The 15,370-nt window shown below is 55.9% G+C and overlaps 2 protein-coding genes across 2 annotated transcripts in view; one reads left to right on the top strand and one right to left on the bottom strand.

Moving 5' to 3' along the window:
* Positions 1-1,478: 1,478 nt before the first annotated feature.
* On the bottom strand, positions 1,479-7,938 carry CREB3 (cAMP responsive element binding protein 3). The gene is given in 10 exon segments (XM_069775365.1): positions 1,479-3,248; positions 3,699-3,780; positions 3,916-4,000; positions 4,156-4,227; positions 4,749-4,855; positions 5,444-5,536; positions 5,760-5,872; positions 6,085-6,357; positions 6,432-6,573; positions 7,679-7,938. Coding segments are annotated over 9 exon segments (1,341 nt in total). The 5' UTR covers positions 7,679-7,938; the 3' UTR covers positions 1,479-2,874.
* A 204-nt stretch (positions 7,939-8,142) lies between these two features.
* LOC104318944 (talin-1-like) overlaps positions 8,143-15,370 on the top strand; it is a 30,708-nt gene continuing 23,480 nt past the window's right edge. The window contains 2 exon segments of the mRNA XM_069775329.1: positions 8,143-8,236; positions 14,908-15,071. Coding sequence (XP_069631430.1) covers positions 14,942-15,071 — 130 coding nt within the window. The 5' untranslated portion in view covers positions 8,143-8,236; positions 14,908-14,941.

Below are 15,370 nucleotides of genomic sequence, written 5' to 3'. Positions count from 1 at the left end.
CACACATGGGATGTGGGTCGACCTCAGGAATAACAGAGGGAACACAGCTGGAAGGGCAAGCAGGGACTGTAACATCAACCTAAGTCAGAATGCGGGGGCCATGTGTACGTGCAGGCAGTGCACGATGCACAGATGGCATGTGCTCTGATCCCTGCAGCATGCAAGGAAAAAAGATGTCATGAACGGTCTGCAGCAAGGAGGAGGAGGGTCACAGAAATACCAGTCTCCTCCTGTTCCTCTGCCTGATGGAAACAAGGTATGAGCCTCCTCAGCCAAAGGACTCATTCTGGGCATTTTTATCATCACTCCCCCTTAACCCAAGGCGTGAGGCCCAGGCTGGGCTTCCTTCCTCTTGCTGGCTCAGAGCCACTCACTGTGGGACTGGTGCAAGAACACAGAAAGCGATGAAAAATAGCAGCCCTGGGACAGCACAGGCTGAGATCGCAAAGCAACCGTCCTCAAAACTCCCAGTGCAGTACCGGGACCAGCTCTGGGCTCTGAGATATCCCAGCCTCTGCCACAGTCTTTCCACATGGAAGGGCTGTGCTGGCTCGTGCGGGCAGTGCCTAGCGGCAGGAGCGAAGAGCCCGCTGTGCTTGCCTGGCTCCCTGCCTGCTCTCCCAGAGCTATCTCCCCTCCTGACATTTGGCCAAGCAAGCCAGACTGCTGCAGAGCATGGTGCTGACCCCATCACCCCGGCCAAACATCAGCACCAGTGGCCACTCCCTGTGTTGCTGGCACCACCACTGTGTTTTATTTCAGATGACTCATACAGATATTAATTAGCGCTGGGCCAGGGACTCCAGGTGACATCAGTGGCATTATGCACCCTGGCCTTGAACTGCAAAAAATGAAACAAAAGCAAGGACAGGGTCCTAGACCTTCCTGCCACCACATGGCTCCTGGGAAAAAAGGTTCAGTGGTTCCCTGGGGATGCTCACAGGCTGCCCTCCCTGGGCAGAGCAGAGCTGCAACTTGATCCTGTTACAAGCATGCCGTTGCCTGTCCTGAGACATGGCCCATGGGTGAGCCACTCTGTGGCTGTCTCTCCTCCACGGGCAGAGACACAGTGCTCAATTTTACATCTCATCTGTTTGCACAAGCGCCCTTTGCTTCCTGGGTGGGTTGCAAGCACAGTGCTGCTTGGACCCATCACCTCACTGGGTTCCCATGTCCCCAAACCCTGCGCTGGATTCAGCAGTCTGAGCTCAGAGTCTGCTAGTGCCTCCCGTGGATCCAGTGATCCCAAACAAACACAGGGCACAGCCCTGATTTAGCAACCACCCAGCAGACAGAGCCCTCCCCGCAGTCCCCCGCTGAAGGGGCTGGACTGTTTCACCACCCTGGCTCTGCGCCGTTTCCTGCAATTGTGCAGTTCCCTGTTATGAAAGCAGCAGTGGGGACAGACACTAGCTCCTCACGCTTCCTACAAGGGAAGCTGCTCGCTTCCATTGCACCAGCAGCTTCAGCATGCACAGGTCACACATGGGTGCTGGGTGCTCACAACATCCATTTGTCTCCAAAAGTGTTTCAAGGGTGTTGGCACACCCTTGAAGAGGGGTGAGAGCAGAGCACTGCCCAGCAAACTCAACAAGCCTCTCTGCACAGCTGCAGCCATGGGAAGGGAAGGCAGCACCCACTCCCCTTCGTTAGGCTGCAAGGGGGGTCACACCCCAGCCTCCACTGGGTTCCTCTCACAATGTTCCCAGCCCCTGGTGCAGCCCCTAGCCTCCACTGGCCAGACCAGCCCTGCACCAAAACAACCACGGAGGGCCCAGTTGCACAGAGGGCACGTTTTATTTATGCATCATTAATATTTATTTACATGTCATTAATAAGGAAATGTCCTCACCAGTGTAGATCTGAAGTAGGACAAGGAGAGATGTTCAACAAGTACCACTAAGCTGCACTCCAGGAAAGACCACTTGCCAGCTCAAAGTGTTTCTGCACAGACCTGGGGTGCAACCAGAGCCAGCTGACTGCCTCACCAGCCAGCACAGCAAAGCTTGGGCACATGAGGACATAGCTTTGAAACCAGCCTGCAGCCAGGAAAGCCTTCAGAAGAGCAAACAGCTCTGCTGTTCTCTGCTCCATGCCCCCTCAGCAGTCCAGTTCAAGGCATGCCTTCTCTCCCTGAAGCATGGACCAGAAGCCCTGCTCCCAGGGCTGTGGGAGATGAAAGGCTCAGCCCCTATGAAGGGAAACAGTACACATGGCTTGGGAGGGACTCCACAGCACCTTCTCTAGCCAGGCCAGGAGCTGTGCCCGTGGCTCAACACCTAGCAGGAACAGGGGAAACACGGGGTCTGTCGCAATGGCAGGACCACTCCCTGCCAGGGCACTGAAGGTCAGCTCTCCATCTCACACCCAGAAATCAGGCAACACTGCAGGATTAAAGGAAAGGGACATGGGACAGATGCTTGTGGCCACCAGACATGGCAAGAAGCGCAGGACCCAGCCTGTTCATCGCCACTCGGGCAGGGAAGAAGCAGGGCAGCAGCATTCATCACCACCTGCCTCCAATCAGACCAAGTATGGGCACCTCAGGCTCGACCACCTTCACCCTCCATATGCTGCAACCTGTCCCCACAAGACACGGGACACACCCCAGGCTCCAGGCCACATCAGCAGCCATAGCAAAGTTCCCACAATTTCTTACCCCACCTCAGATAGGGTCCTGCTACGGACATACAGAGCAGAGTGTAAAATCAGGTCATCCTTAAAACGATTCCTCCCTGGTAAATCCTCTGAGCTGCCAGCAATCAGGAGTATTCAAAAGCATCTGCTTTGATAGATTATCTGTTAACACAGCTCTGCTTGTCCCTACCCGGCAGGGTGCTTGGTGTCACCCCAACAGGCAGAAGGAGGCGGCAGTCACATCTCATCAGCATGGTGCTGCTGGATGACAACGCTGGCAGTGCGTTCCACCCACTCCTGCCTCTCGGCTTTCTGCACTGCCGGCACCGCCATGTGCAAAGGGTCATTCTGGGAGTGTTGCTCCTGAGGCTGGGGAGGGCCCAGCTCGGAGCCTGCTGCTGCCAGAGGGTCAGAAGATGAGTTGCTGTTGAAAGCAGATCTGGGATTGGGCTTGGGTGGACTCTGTCCCTCTTCCCATGACTGATTGAGGCTGCCCAACAACGAGGGGTCCTCAGGCTCTGGGCTGAGCCTCTCCAGCGCAGCTTCCTCCTGCACATCAGGTGCTGCCTGCCTAACCTGGTTTGGGAACTCACGGATCTGCCGTGACAGCACTGCAAGAGAGGTAGAGCCAGCCTTGTCATTCCCACCTTGAGAGCGGGACACACCAAACTCTCACGGTCCTGCTCTGAGCATGGACCACCACAGAGCCCACAAGAGGGGAACAAACCGTTCAACTAGGACTGCCTCCTCCTGGGGAGGCGGGGAGAGGATGCTGCACAGCCGCCAGGCACAAGCACAGCTTGTGCTCCAAGAGGGACTGGATACGTCCAGTTCTGGTACTGTCCTTGGCCCAGGGCCCTGCCCTCAGGCGGGCCTCCACAATAGGACTGAGGAAGAGTCCAGAGCTGGGGCGAAACAGCAAAGCCAAACCAAGTGGTCATCCCAGGCAAGGGGCTGCTAGGTTGGAGGCACCCCAGAGTTCAGGCTGTCTCCAAGGAAGGTGCTCTGCCCCAGAGGGCAGCACTTCACCTGGAACCACACCTCAGCCCCTGGGCACTCACCTCTGAGCTCTGGCTGTAGCGCTCTGCTCCCAAATGAGTAGAGGCTGGGGGAGAGAATGAAGCAGAAGGACAGAACCAGGACCTGGAAACAGAAAGATCAGCAAAGCCCTCAGCAAAGGACATGGATAGGCATCACTGGGTGCAATAAATGCCTCTCTCCCAGACTTATGGGGACAGCAGAAACCCCTTCACAGACACTGGGGCTGAAGCCACTCACCATGATGCAGGTGCTTGCTGTGGTAGTTTTGGTGGCAGACTGTCTCACCAAGGCCTGCAGTTTCCACAGCTGCTCAAGCAGTGACCTGCAGGAGAACAGGCAACGCAGGTTAACACAGCGGCTGAACCAAGAGCTGCATTCCCCTCTTGCCCCTTTGCAGCCAGGGACAGACCACAATCCTAAGAAAAGGAACAACCTTCCCCACCACATCTCCTGCCATGTCCAACAATGAGAACTCACATGTTCTGCTTCTGCAGCAGCTGCACCTTCTTCTGCAGCTCATGGTTCTGAGCCATGCAGCAGGCTGCCACCCTTCCCAGGAAAGATGAACAGCACGGGGGAAAAACAGAGAGATTTTGTTAGTCAACAGCAGGGACTTCACCAGAGTCTCTCCCTCAGGGAATCAGCCACCAACTCCAGGTGGCTGGGGCAGCTACAAGTGCTCCTGGGGTCTACCTGGCACCAGCTGGAGCAAAGCCCAGAGAATGACATCTCACACCAGGTTTGGGGAGGGGTAAGCCCTGCCCAGCCCTGTATTGAAGCACCAGATTAATCCCTAAGGATGCTTGCTCCTAGCAGCACGCCAGCCCTGCAGATCAGCGACACCGGGCTGTATTACAAACTGGCCTAACCTGGAGAACATGCTGGACCTGGCAGGCCAGTACCTGGCTCAAATGGAGCAAGCTCTGGGCCATCTCCAAGCTTAAGAGAGCAGGGCAGGATATGCCCTGAGCTTCTGAGCCTCTTGAGAAGACTACAGGGGTCAGCCTCGCTTTCTGCCCAGGGTGGCAAGGCCCCAGCAGCAGCACAGCATGGCTGCTGCATGCCCATACCTGTTTTCCAGGCCGTCCACATAGATCTTCTTCCCGCGACAACTATCTTGGGCTGACTGCTTGTTTCGGATCTTTTGATGCATTTTCTTCAAAAGCTGCTCTTCAGCCTACAAGGGCCATTTCTCATTAGCAGCCACCCCAGGGCATTGGCAATCCAGCCCTCACAAATCCTGCATACATCTCAGTGCTCAGCCCTGCTTAGAAAGGCAGCAACCCATGTGCTTTTGTCCTCTGTCCCTCCCACACCACTGAACGAACTGCACGAGCTGCAAGGCAAACTCTAGCCTGCTGATGAGGCCAGCAGCTTCCCCAGTGTAGCAGAAGAGTGAGGCACACCTAAGGGAGATGAAAAGCACACAGCTCACAAGACATGAGGCAAGCAGGAAGAAAAAGGCACTTGTGGTGTAACTGCCTCCTGCAAGCAGTTGCAAGTGGGAAGACTGACAGCAACCAGGTCTTGCTGCTCTTTGTATCTACCTGACTAGCAAAGCAGAGGCTGCTGTGCATGTGGGCACCCCCCGGGCCTCAAAGGGAGGAGGAAGAGACCAAGCCCTGCTGCATGCTGCCCTGAATGCAGCACCTGGGTGCTAATGCTCTCACCAAAGCACCATCCTGCATTTTTGACCCCTACTCTGGCTGAAGGGTTTGAATAGTCTAAGTCTGTTTGGGAGTGACAGGCTGTAGTGAGGACTCACTTTGGTCAGTGGCAGACAGGTTGGTAATGAAACACCTTCTTTCTCCAGGAACTGCCTCTCCTCCTCTGTCAGGACCAGCTCTGGGAAGTCAGACTAGAAAACAGCAAAAATATGCCCGCTGAGAATGCAAAGGGAGTCCACCCCAGGGCAGAGAGGGCATGCAGAAAGCCTACAGAACCAGGATCAGCTCTCCCAAAGCAGCATCACACTTTCCTCTGAGATATCCCTCACAGAAGCCAAGCCAGGAGAGAAAGGGAAATGTGAGCAGAAGTAAAGGCTGGGGCCCACATGCTTCCTAAGGCATGGCAGTCAGTACCTGCACAGTGGCTCCGGGCACAAGCTGGGGTCCAGTGTCCACAGCAACAGCAATGAGGAAACTGGAGCTCTGTTCCAGTGCCTCACTTGTGCCTTCCAAACCTGTCCATGTCTCTGGGGAAGGAAAGGAGAGTCAAGCTCCGGGCCTCAGTGAGGCAGCACTCAACCAGCCAGCTTTGAGTAGCACAAAACCACAATTTTATGGCAGTAGAAAGCCATCAAACTCAGCTTTCTCCATTGCTGCCTGGCACCTCCCCAAAAACCCCTATGTGGGACTGCTTTTCTGCCTGTAGCCAGGACAGAAAGAGCCCACACACATCACTTACCAAGGTCAACGGAAACATCTTCTGCCATTTCAGACCTCGCACTTTCAAGCACAGGCCAATCCCAATGGAGGGAATAGTTATGATCAAACTGCACAATGTCTGAGCTCCAAGGGCTGCTGGCAAAGTCACTGCCAGGGCTATGGGACAGATTCTGATCCTCAGAAATGCTGCTGTCACTGTCAGCAGGTGACTAACCCTACAGCATGCCTGGTTCATCTTCAAAGGGGCTCAGCAGGGAGCTGATGAAGTCATCCATCTAAGAAGATGCAGGAGCTGCAGAGAAAAAGCTTTTAATAAGCAGGGAGCCAAATCTCCCCACAACCCAGCAGCAATTCCTCCTGAAGAACTCACCTCAGGGTCTGGCAGGCCCCAGTCTTCCAGCAGACTGTTCTCCTCCCCTGGGATTTCAGGGCAGAGAGCATCATCCTTCAGGAGGAAGTCAAACAGGTCCTCATCTGCCAGGGCAGCTGATTCCTCTGGGCACGACATCTGAGCAAGACACCCAAAATGAGCACAGGCCTCAGGGGAGACACCAGCACTCCTTTGGGATGTCACTCAGCCCCTACTGACAAAGTCTCCCCATGCAACAGCAATGGCAACAGCTGCCAGGGCCCTGCAGCAACGACCAGGCAATGAGTACTGTCCCAACAAGGCTGTTAGCAGCACCAGTGGCCCCACCAGACTACTGGGACCCAGCCACGGGAGCCAGGCTCCACCCAGAATGCAAAAGCTGCAGGAAGGAGAGGGAAAGTGGAAGGGCCCCCAGACTTTTTGCCATGGAGGGTATGCAAGATCCTGCCCTTCCACTGAAGCCTGAAGGTGTCATACCCCTGACATGCAGCCAGCTGGGAAAGCCTCCCCATTAGCACCATTAAGATTTCCGATCTAGCTGACAGGTGTCACAGCCCACAAAAAACCCAAAAAAAACAAAACAAAAAAAGGCCAGGGCAGACTCCAGTCACAGGGCTGCTGTGCAAGTTGCCTGGGAGCAGGAAGTTGGTGTGCGGGGCTGCCCTGCCAGATGGCACAGAGAGCAGAGTCTAGCCAGCAGGAAGCAGAGCAGTGAGAGGAAGGGGAGGTGGGCAGAGTCCAGGCAATGCTGGGGCCTGTTGTTTCCACAGACATGAGGACTTTATATCTAGGAAGCGTGCGCTGGGAAGGCAGGAAGGAGATGAAGAGAACAAGAGGAGACAACAGCATGTAAGGTAGAAGGAAGGATCACAGGAGCATGCAGGGCAGGAACCATTCCCCCCACGTGGACAGCCACCCAAATGAAGCCAAAAAAAACCTCTCACAGCCTCAGCTGTGGGGCTGGCCCGCAGGCAAGCATGGCGTGCTGCTGCCAGGGGCACAGCTGCAGCCTGCAGACAGTGAGTCCTTGCTGGGCAGCACAACCCGAGGCCTGACAGTGCAGCCCCATGCAGGAGGAGGACCGAGGCCCCGGGCACCCCACCGGCGGGCTGTCAGCGGTAGGCCACATCCACGGCTGCAAGCTCCCCTAGCCGCCAGCCCTCGACGCCCAACGCCCCGCAGGGCCCCCCGGCCCTGGTGGGGTGAGGGTGACAATCCCATCCCAGCCCGTCCCGTCCCTCACCTCAGCGCAATAGCACCTGACCGCGCCACTTCCAACACGCCACCAGCAACATCACCTGCCTCCCAGCAAGCCGCACGCACACAGCGGCCCTGCCCCTCCCAGGGGTGACGTGACAGCGCCGGCGCCTATTGGCCGACGGCGCGTGAGGGTGGGGGGGGTTACATCCAGGGGTGCCTGGGCCTCGGTTGCATGGCGGCCTGTGCTGTGCTTGGGTAGGGGCTCAAGGGTGTGAGCAGTAGGGCGGAGCACAGCCCCGGGATGCGGGCGCCGAGCAATGCTGCTCAGGCGCCGGGCAGCGCACAGCCCTAGGTGTGAGGCCGGGATGCGGGGGGACCAGGCAGAGCACAGCCCTGGGTGTGAGGCCGGGATGTGGGGGGACCAGGCAGAGCACAGCTTCGAGATGCTGTACTACGCCGTTCCAAACCGTGTCGCCCGGCGGCGCGCGGTGCCCCGGCACATGCGTGGCGGGGGGCGGTGGGGCGGGAAGCGGGCGGTACCGCCCTGCCCCGCTCCGCACAGCCTCGGCGGGGTCGCCGCGCTGTTCCTGCCTGCGCACAGGTATGGGGATATGGGGTCCCTGTAATCGGTAGTACCCTGATTCTCAGGGGTTGTTGGAAGCAAATGTTCTGGGGGGAGCCCCCCGCTTACAGGGGGGCGGGGAGAGCAGCGTCTCGGTTACTGGGGCCGAGCCCTCCTTGCTCCCACTGGGGCGCCTCCCCGGGAGGGAGAGGCTGCGGCCATCCCAGGGGCTTCTGAGGAGATGGTCATGCCTTAGCCTAGTTTTTGGGGCGTGCTCTATCGCCCCTGGGCGGTGCGGGCAGGCACAGCCGGGCTGGGCCTGGCCTTGACTCCGTTAATCCTGGCTCTGTCCTTGTCCTGCTCCAGAGTAGCCACCACAGGCCTCGGCCTGAAGTCAATGCTCACCAGGCCCTAGTTGGCATCCCTGCCTCGGGGGGTCCCTGGGGACTGAGAGGGAGAGGCCTGGGTGTGGCCACAGGCCCTCAAACCAGGGGGATGAGTTTTGGCACTGGTCAGTTACAGGGGTGAAACTTTCCTGCTGCCCTTCCTGCCTGTATGTGGGGGGAAATGAGTGGGAAGGGTGTCTCTGGCCCGTGGCGCAGTTTTGGGCGGGGATGCCGGAGGACACGCTCCCCACAGCCGCAACACAGCCAGGGGAGGTAACCACGGTAGCTCCTGATGATTGTTCTGACACAGAAGGCTGGTTTGGGCCCCCCCCCAGATGGGGTGCTGGGATGGGATGCGTAGGGCTGGGGTAGGTGCTGTGGAGCAGAACTGACCCCCAACAGGGAAAAGCACAGGTCCCCACCATGCCCTGGCTGGAGCAGCTAACTGGGCAAGGGAAACCCTGCTACATCCTTTGCCTTTTCCCTGCCCAGCCTTGCTCTGTGATGACTCCTGCAAGCTCCCTGGTCCATTGAATCTGCTGGCAGGATGTCTACATGCTTCTGCTATGGCTTCATTGCTGGCTGTTAGACCCATATTTTGTAGCAATAATTGCTTACTCCCTTCTCTTTCCCTGTGCCTTGCTGCTGAGAGAGATGTATTTTTTTGGATCTTTAGCTTTGCCGGAGCCCACAGGTTGTCCGGTAAAAGGTCCGAACTGTTGTGTCTATTGCCCCCACCCCCAGACCATGGGGTGAAACCTCCCAAGTGCTAAATGAGCGGCCGCTGCTGCGCAATGTACATGATGGTGTGTGGTGAGCACCAGCCGAGTGCATGGCTTGCTTGCTGAATGGCAGTGGCGGGAGCTTGGTGCATCCTGAAGTGGCATGTCCTGGCAGATTTGGGGAAGGGGAGCAGGAAGGCTGGGGAACAGGGACCTGTGGGGTGCCCTCCTTTTTGTTGGCTAAGCATGCTGTCCTCCTGCCCTTGCTCGCCCCTGTGCCTGCCTTGGTGGTGGGCAGCCTGGGGGTGCTGCTGTTTGTGCCCCCTCCCTTTGGAGGGTAGGGGATGCATGGGAAACACCAGTGGTTAATGGCCAGAGCTGCTTCACCCCAGTGCAGGTAAGCTTGTGGGCTGCCTGCAGCTGTGGCTGTGATCTCTCAGCCCCGATCCCTGTCCCCTGCCTGTTTCCCATGCTGAGCAGGGCTGTCCTCCCTATGGGGGCAAGAGGATGTTCCTGCCCCAGCTGTGGGTAATAGCTGGGTGGTTGCAGAGGTGCTGTGGGGCTGGGCTCACCAGCCACTTACGTTCCTCAGGAGCAAGCTTGGCCCCGGCTGGAAGAAACCATCTCACTGTCCAATGTGGCTACACAGCTGGGAAAGAGGAAGCAGGCTGAATCAGCTCAGCAGTGTGCAGTATTGTCACTGGCCAGGGCTACTGGCTCAGCCTTCCCATCAGCGTGAGTCTGAGCCACCCATGCCCCCGGTGCCTGCCATGGCTGTGTATACTGGTCCCATACTGGAGGACCTGTCCAGAGCCGGGTCTGGCTGCTTACTGGGTTAATTTTTGACCCAGTTCCTTCTGCTGTTGTGCAAATGCTGGTGTGCAGGCAGAGCTGCTGCTGGCAGGTGTCGTGGTGGCCTGGGACCTGCCTGGCTGTGCCAGCAGCCATGCTGGCTGGGCAGGCAGCCCCGTGCCTATGGAAAGCCCCAGCAGTGGGGTGATTTGCAGCTGATAAAGCTTCCTGCAGCCAGCTCCTAGTGCTGCTTCACCCCCAGCCTGGGGGTGGTCCAGAGCAGGGCCTTTCCCAAATGAAACTTGGCATTGCTGAAAACAAAACAAAAACAAACAAAAAACCCAAACCTCATCCGGAGTCTCCCTTAGAAAGGGCACATTAAAAATGGCAAAATTGTTGTGTTTGAAGATCTGTGGCTTGTTCTGGAAACTTGCTGAGTGTGCTGGCAGGCTGCTTCGATGCTATTGAATTTTGGTTGTTTGGTGTTGTGTGGGGTTTTTTGTTTTTTGGTTTTTTTTTTAGATATAAAACCTCTGTAACCATTCTTGTAGTGCTAAACTCAGCCGATACAAATATAGCAGTTATGTCATGTGATGGAAAACCCACTCTCAGTGGTCCTGCCAATGATGCAGTGGTTCCTCAGGTTGGTGTGGCACAGGTCCCTGCAGCTGGCCCTGCCTTTAAGCAGGGCCCAAAGCCAGGAGACCTCCACCACTGTGATGGTTTTGCTCACCTAGTGCAGGGTGAGATGGAGGCAGCTGGGACTGCTCCTGAGGGGGTTGGACCCCACCAAGAACTTCCCCCCCCATTTTGGGATCGGCTCAGGAGTATGCTCATAGCTCAAAGGGTTGCACGCAGCTTGCCATAAAATGCAGAAGTGCCTTAATCTGGCTGCCAGCTGGCCAGCTTGCTGCTCTGGTGCTTTATCTGCCTTTGCATACTGACAACCAATTGTGAATGGGTTTGCTTGCTCTGGAGGTGAGCCAGCGCAGAAATTTGGTGTGTGTTCATCAAGACTTGGTTTGTTTGGGGGTTTTGTTTTGGTTTTTTATTTCCAGAGGGATAGTTTGATTTTTGCTGTCCTTTTCCTTTATTTTTCTGGTTTGCAGCACTGGGCTCCCACACTGTCCTGTCCCTTATGTCTAGTCCGGCTTTTCCTTCCCCACATGGTACCTGGAGGGGAGAGGTCTGCAGGGGCCAAGCCCTACATCGACGCCCTCTTGCAGGAGGTGGTGTGCAGGCAGATTTGCAAACCCCATGAGATTAATTGCCACATTTGCTGACAAATCTCTCCAGGGTTTGAGGAGGTGTACTTCTTATGCAGCAGAGAGCGTTTCTGCTTTAGACATTGATGTCAGCAAAGTTCAATTGCTGGAGCCTGAACTGTTTCTGTAGAATATGGGAATTAAAATGAACCACCTATCTTCCTTTCTTCTGAGGGCTTGCTTGAAAGTAAGCACTTTCCCTTCTAAGCTCTGTCATTTTTGTAAGCGCTCAGGAGTAGGAAGGCTTGAGCAGTCATCTTCCTGCAAGGTCTTGGAAAGCGCGGTGGCCCTTGTGAAGGGCATGCTAAGGGGTGCCTCCAATGCAGCACCTGATTTTGGGTGGCTCTGGGAGGGCAAGAGGAGCCTGCAGAAATGGCCGGGGCAGGAGCGATGCTGGCATGGCCTGGCTCCTCTGTTCCTCTCTGCCATCTGGCATTCTCCCCTCCTTTTCCTTCATGGTCTCTGACCTTGTCCTGGTGGTGGCATGTTCTCCTTTTCCTGCAGAGGGACAGAGAGAAGCTTTATGCTCAACTCGAGAATATTTTTAGATCTAGAGAAGATGATGAGTACTGGCCTGGTGACCGCAGCAGCCCACCCTGTGCATGAAATATTCAAAAAACCCTTTCTATGGCAGGGTGTTCCTTGTCCCTTTGGTTCTGAAGCTTTGCTGGTGCTTTTGGGTGGACAGCTGTTGTGGTTTAACCCCAGCCAGCAACTAAGCACCACACAGCCACTCACTCACTCTCCTCACAGTGGGATGGGGGAGAGAATCGGAAGAGTAAAAGTGAGAAAACTCATGGGTTGAGATAAAGACAGTTTAATAAGTAAAGCAAAAGCTGCGCACGCAAACAAAGCAAAACAAGGAATTCATTCACTACTTCCCATCTGCAGGCAGGTGTTTGGCCATCTCCAGGAAAGCAGGGCTCCATCACATGTAATGGTTACTTGGGAAGATAAATTGCCATAACTCCAAACATCCTTCCCTTACTACTTCCCCCCAGCTTTTATTGCTGAGCATGATGTCATATGGTATGGGATATCCCTTTGGTCAGTTGGGGTCAGCTGTCCTAGCTGTGTCCCCTCCCAACTTCTAGCACACCTCCAACCTACTTGCTGGTGGGGTGGTGTGAGAGGCAGAAAAGGCCTTGATGCTGTGTAAGCACTGCTCAGCAATAACTAAAACATCCCTGTATTATCAACATTGTTTTCAGCACAAATCCAAAACATAGCCCCATACAAGCTACTATGAAGAAAATGAACTCCATCACAGCCAAAACCAGCATAACAGCAATGGCATGTGCAGGCACCTCTGCTGCCTCCTTCCCACTGCCAGCAGGCTCCCTTGCTCCAGACCCAAAATGCATTTTATTCCTCATCAGCGGAGCCAGTGGGGGCCATGGGCCTCCGCAGAAACATTGCTGAATGGCTCAGGAACGTGGAGCTGGAGCAGCTCCATGTGCTGGCGGAGGCAGCAAGCTCCTCTGTCCCTGCCTCCCACCTGGCTTTGTGGCTCCACAGAAGCAGGACCCCTGCCCTCTGCCTCTCCTTGTTCTGACTTGCTCCTGCCCAAAATTGGATGCAGGAACTTTTTATCCATCATAGGTCCTGTCACTAGCCTGCTTGGGTCCGTGGTTGGAAGCAGCCCATACCAGTGTACCCCCTTCCACAGGGGACCAAAGCTGGCAGCACCAGGCAGGGATGCACAGGTTTGCTATCTGCTGCTGTGGTGCAAGGCAGGCAAGGGAGGCTGCTAGCAAGCCTTACCCAAGAACCTTCCCAGGCCAGGCTGAGGATGCATGTGGCCAGTAACCTTTCCCTGACAGCCATAATAGGAGGCCTGGTAGGAGAAAATCAATCTAAAAGAGGACAAGCAGATGTGCATCCTGCCGGTGCTCTTGTGTCTTCCTACCAGCTGGGGTTTAAGGACAAGGCAGCCTGTGTCAAGGCAGAGCAGGGGACTCCTTCCCCATGAGCAGGCTTGCAGGGAGAGGAAAAGGGGTGTCACTACTGGAGAACATCAGTTTGGGGCCGGCTGGGGACTGGGGATGCTGAGAAGGGCAGGGAGAAGGACCCGGTGCAGGGACCCCAAGGCATGCATCTGTTGCGGAGGGACATCACACACAGACCAATGTGATCAAGTGAAGTCCATTTACTACAACGTTTGATACAGTTATATACCTTATGCGCTTGTGCACGCGCCTTATACAATACTCTAATTGGTACAATACCCCGTTTCACGCGACGCTATCTTATCCTCTATTGGCTGAGCAAGCTTCTTCACGAGGTGTCCAGCAGTCACTTATCTCATTCTTCAGCATCCAGGTGTTGTTTGTCAGGCTCTTCTTATCTTCCTTTTTCCCAGCGTACAAGGACACAGCGTCCTTGTCTGCTCCAGCGTTTTGTAAACTTATGCTTCGTTCCCACCTAACGGCTGGATTGCTCACATGCCTTCGCCCAGCCAAGAAATCCTCAACATGCATCAACCTGGGAAAGCACTGAAAGCTTCTGCACGGCAGGTAAACCCAAAGGAAAGGGCTCACCCTACAAGCCACAGCAGGCAAGTGTGTGTGGGGCTTATTTACAACCTCCTTTTGTTATTTCTTTCCGATTTTGCTCTGCTGTAAGAATATCGTCGTTCTAATTGGGTGTTGTTAAACCTGGTGTTTCGGAGCCCTGTTGAGGGGTGCTTGCTCTGAAGCTGATCTATGCAATCCTTCAAGCTTGAAGCTGATCCTTAAAGCTGGACCCAGCTTGGGGCCCATTTCAGATGGCGTGGTACGGCTCTCGTGTGCCCTTGCAGCAAGAGCTGCAACAGCTGGGTCCCTTGCCCTCCTGCGCATCACCCTGTGCACGGGCTCCCCTGCCCTGGGTTTGTGCCGTGGCTGTTGCCATAGACCCCAGTCTCCAAGCACCAATGCAGTACTCGGCGTGAGTGGTGCTTTCCCCAGGTAATTATTTTTAATGGCCAGGTTTGGTGCCTGGTGCCCTTATCTCACCTCCCCAAGCGACTCCATGCTTTTCCGTCCCTCCGTGTCCCTCTGTGCTCAGGCTGCCGGCTCAGCACCATCCGCTGGCGACGTGGGGACACTGATAGCCAGGGTAGGGCCCCACCAGCTCCAGGTCAAAGCTTGGTTTTCCTCTTGTGGCTTCTGTGTCATGGCAGGTTTAATTATAACCCCTTCCATCACGCTCTCCTGGCTTATCTCGTGTGCTCCTGCACACTCGCTTCCTCCTTGCTGGCAGCATCTACGCTGAGTACCGGCTGCTGTCACTCCTGCAGGTGAGCAAAATTGGCTTTGGGACCTTGGGATGGGGAGACAAGGGTCCCAATGCTGGCCAGAGACCCCAGGGTCAGCATGGGGCTGGAAAGCAGGACCCCCTTGTGGGCTCGCCAGCGTGGGGTGCAGCCCTTGCTTGCCACTAGAAGCCAGGTCCCAGCTTTTGGGGAGCAGAGGTGCTGCCAGAGGAAGAGGAAGGACCCTGCGCATCAGAGGGGACTGCACAGGGACAGCAGTCAGAGCTAACCTGGCTGTCTCCTCCAGCAGGTGACATAGGAGTGGGTACAGCCAAGCTGCCACCATGGTCGCCCTCTCACTGAAGATCAGCATCGGCAACGTGGTAAAGATGATGCAGTTTGAGCCCTCCACCATGGTGTACGACGCCTGCCAGATGATCCACGAGCGGGTGCCTGAGGCCCAGATGGGACAGCGTAAGTCTGCAGTGGGGCTGTCCGCCGTGCTGCCATGCCAGGGCCACCCTGGCTTGGTTCCTGGCATTTCACCGGCTTCCCTTTCCTCTCTTGTCCCTGTGCCTGTCTGGGTTTTCCCAGCTGGCACAGAGCAGTGTGGGGGTGGGAGGAGCAAGGTCCAAGTCCTCCTGCCTAGTTGAGCTCCTCAGGCTCCCTTCTTGACACCCCAGAAGAAATTTGGGGGCTTGGGAGGTAGGAAAACACATTTGGAAGTGAAATATTCATCGAGCTCTTTGAGCCTGCTGCCCTTTCTGTCTCTG

Source organism: Haliaeetus albicilla, chromosome W, assembly GCF_947461875.1.
Source record: "Haliaeetus albicilla chromosome W, bHalAlb1.1, whole genome shotgun sequence".
In the NCBI taxonomy this organism is placed as follows: domain Eukaryota; kingdom Metazoa; phylum Chordata; class Aves; order Accipitriformes; family Accipitridae; genus Haliaeetus; species Haliaeetus albicilla.
This window is presented reverse-complemented; position numbering and strand designations above follow the sequence as displayed.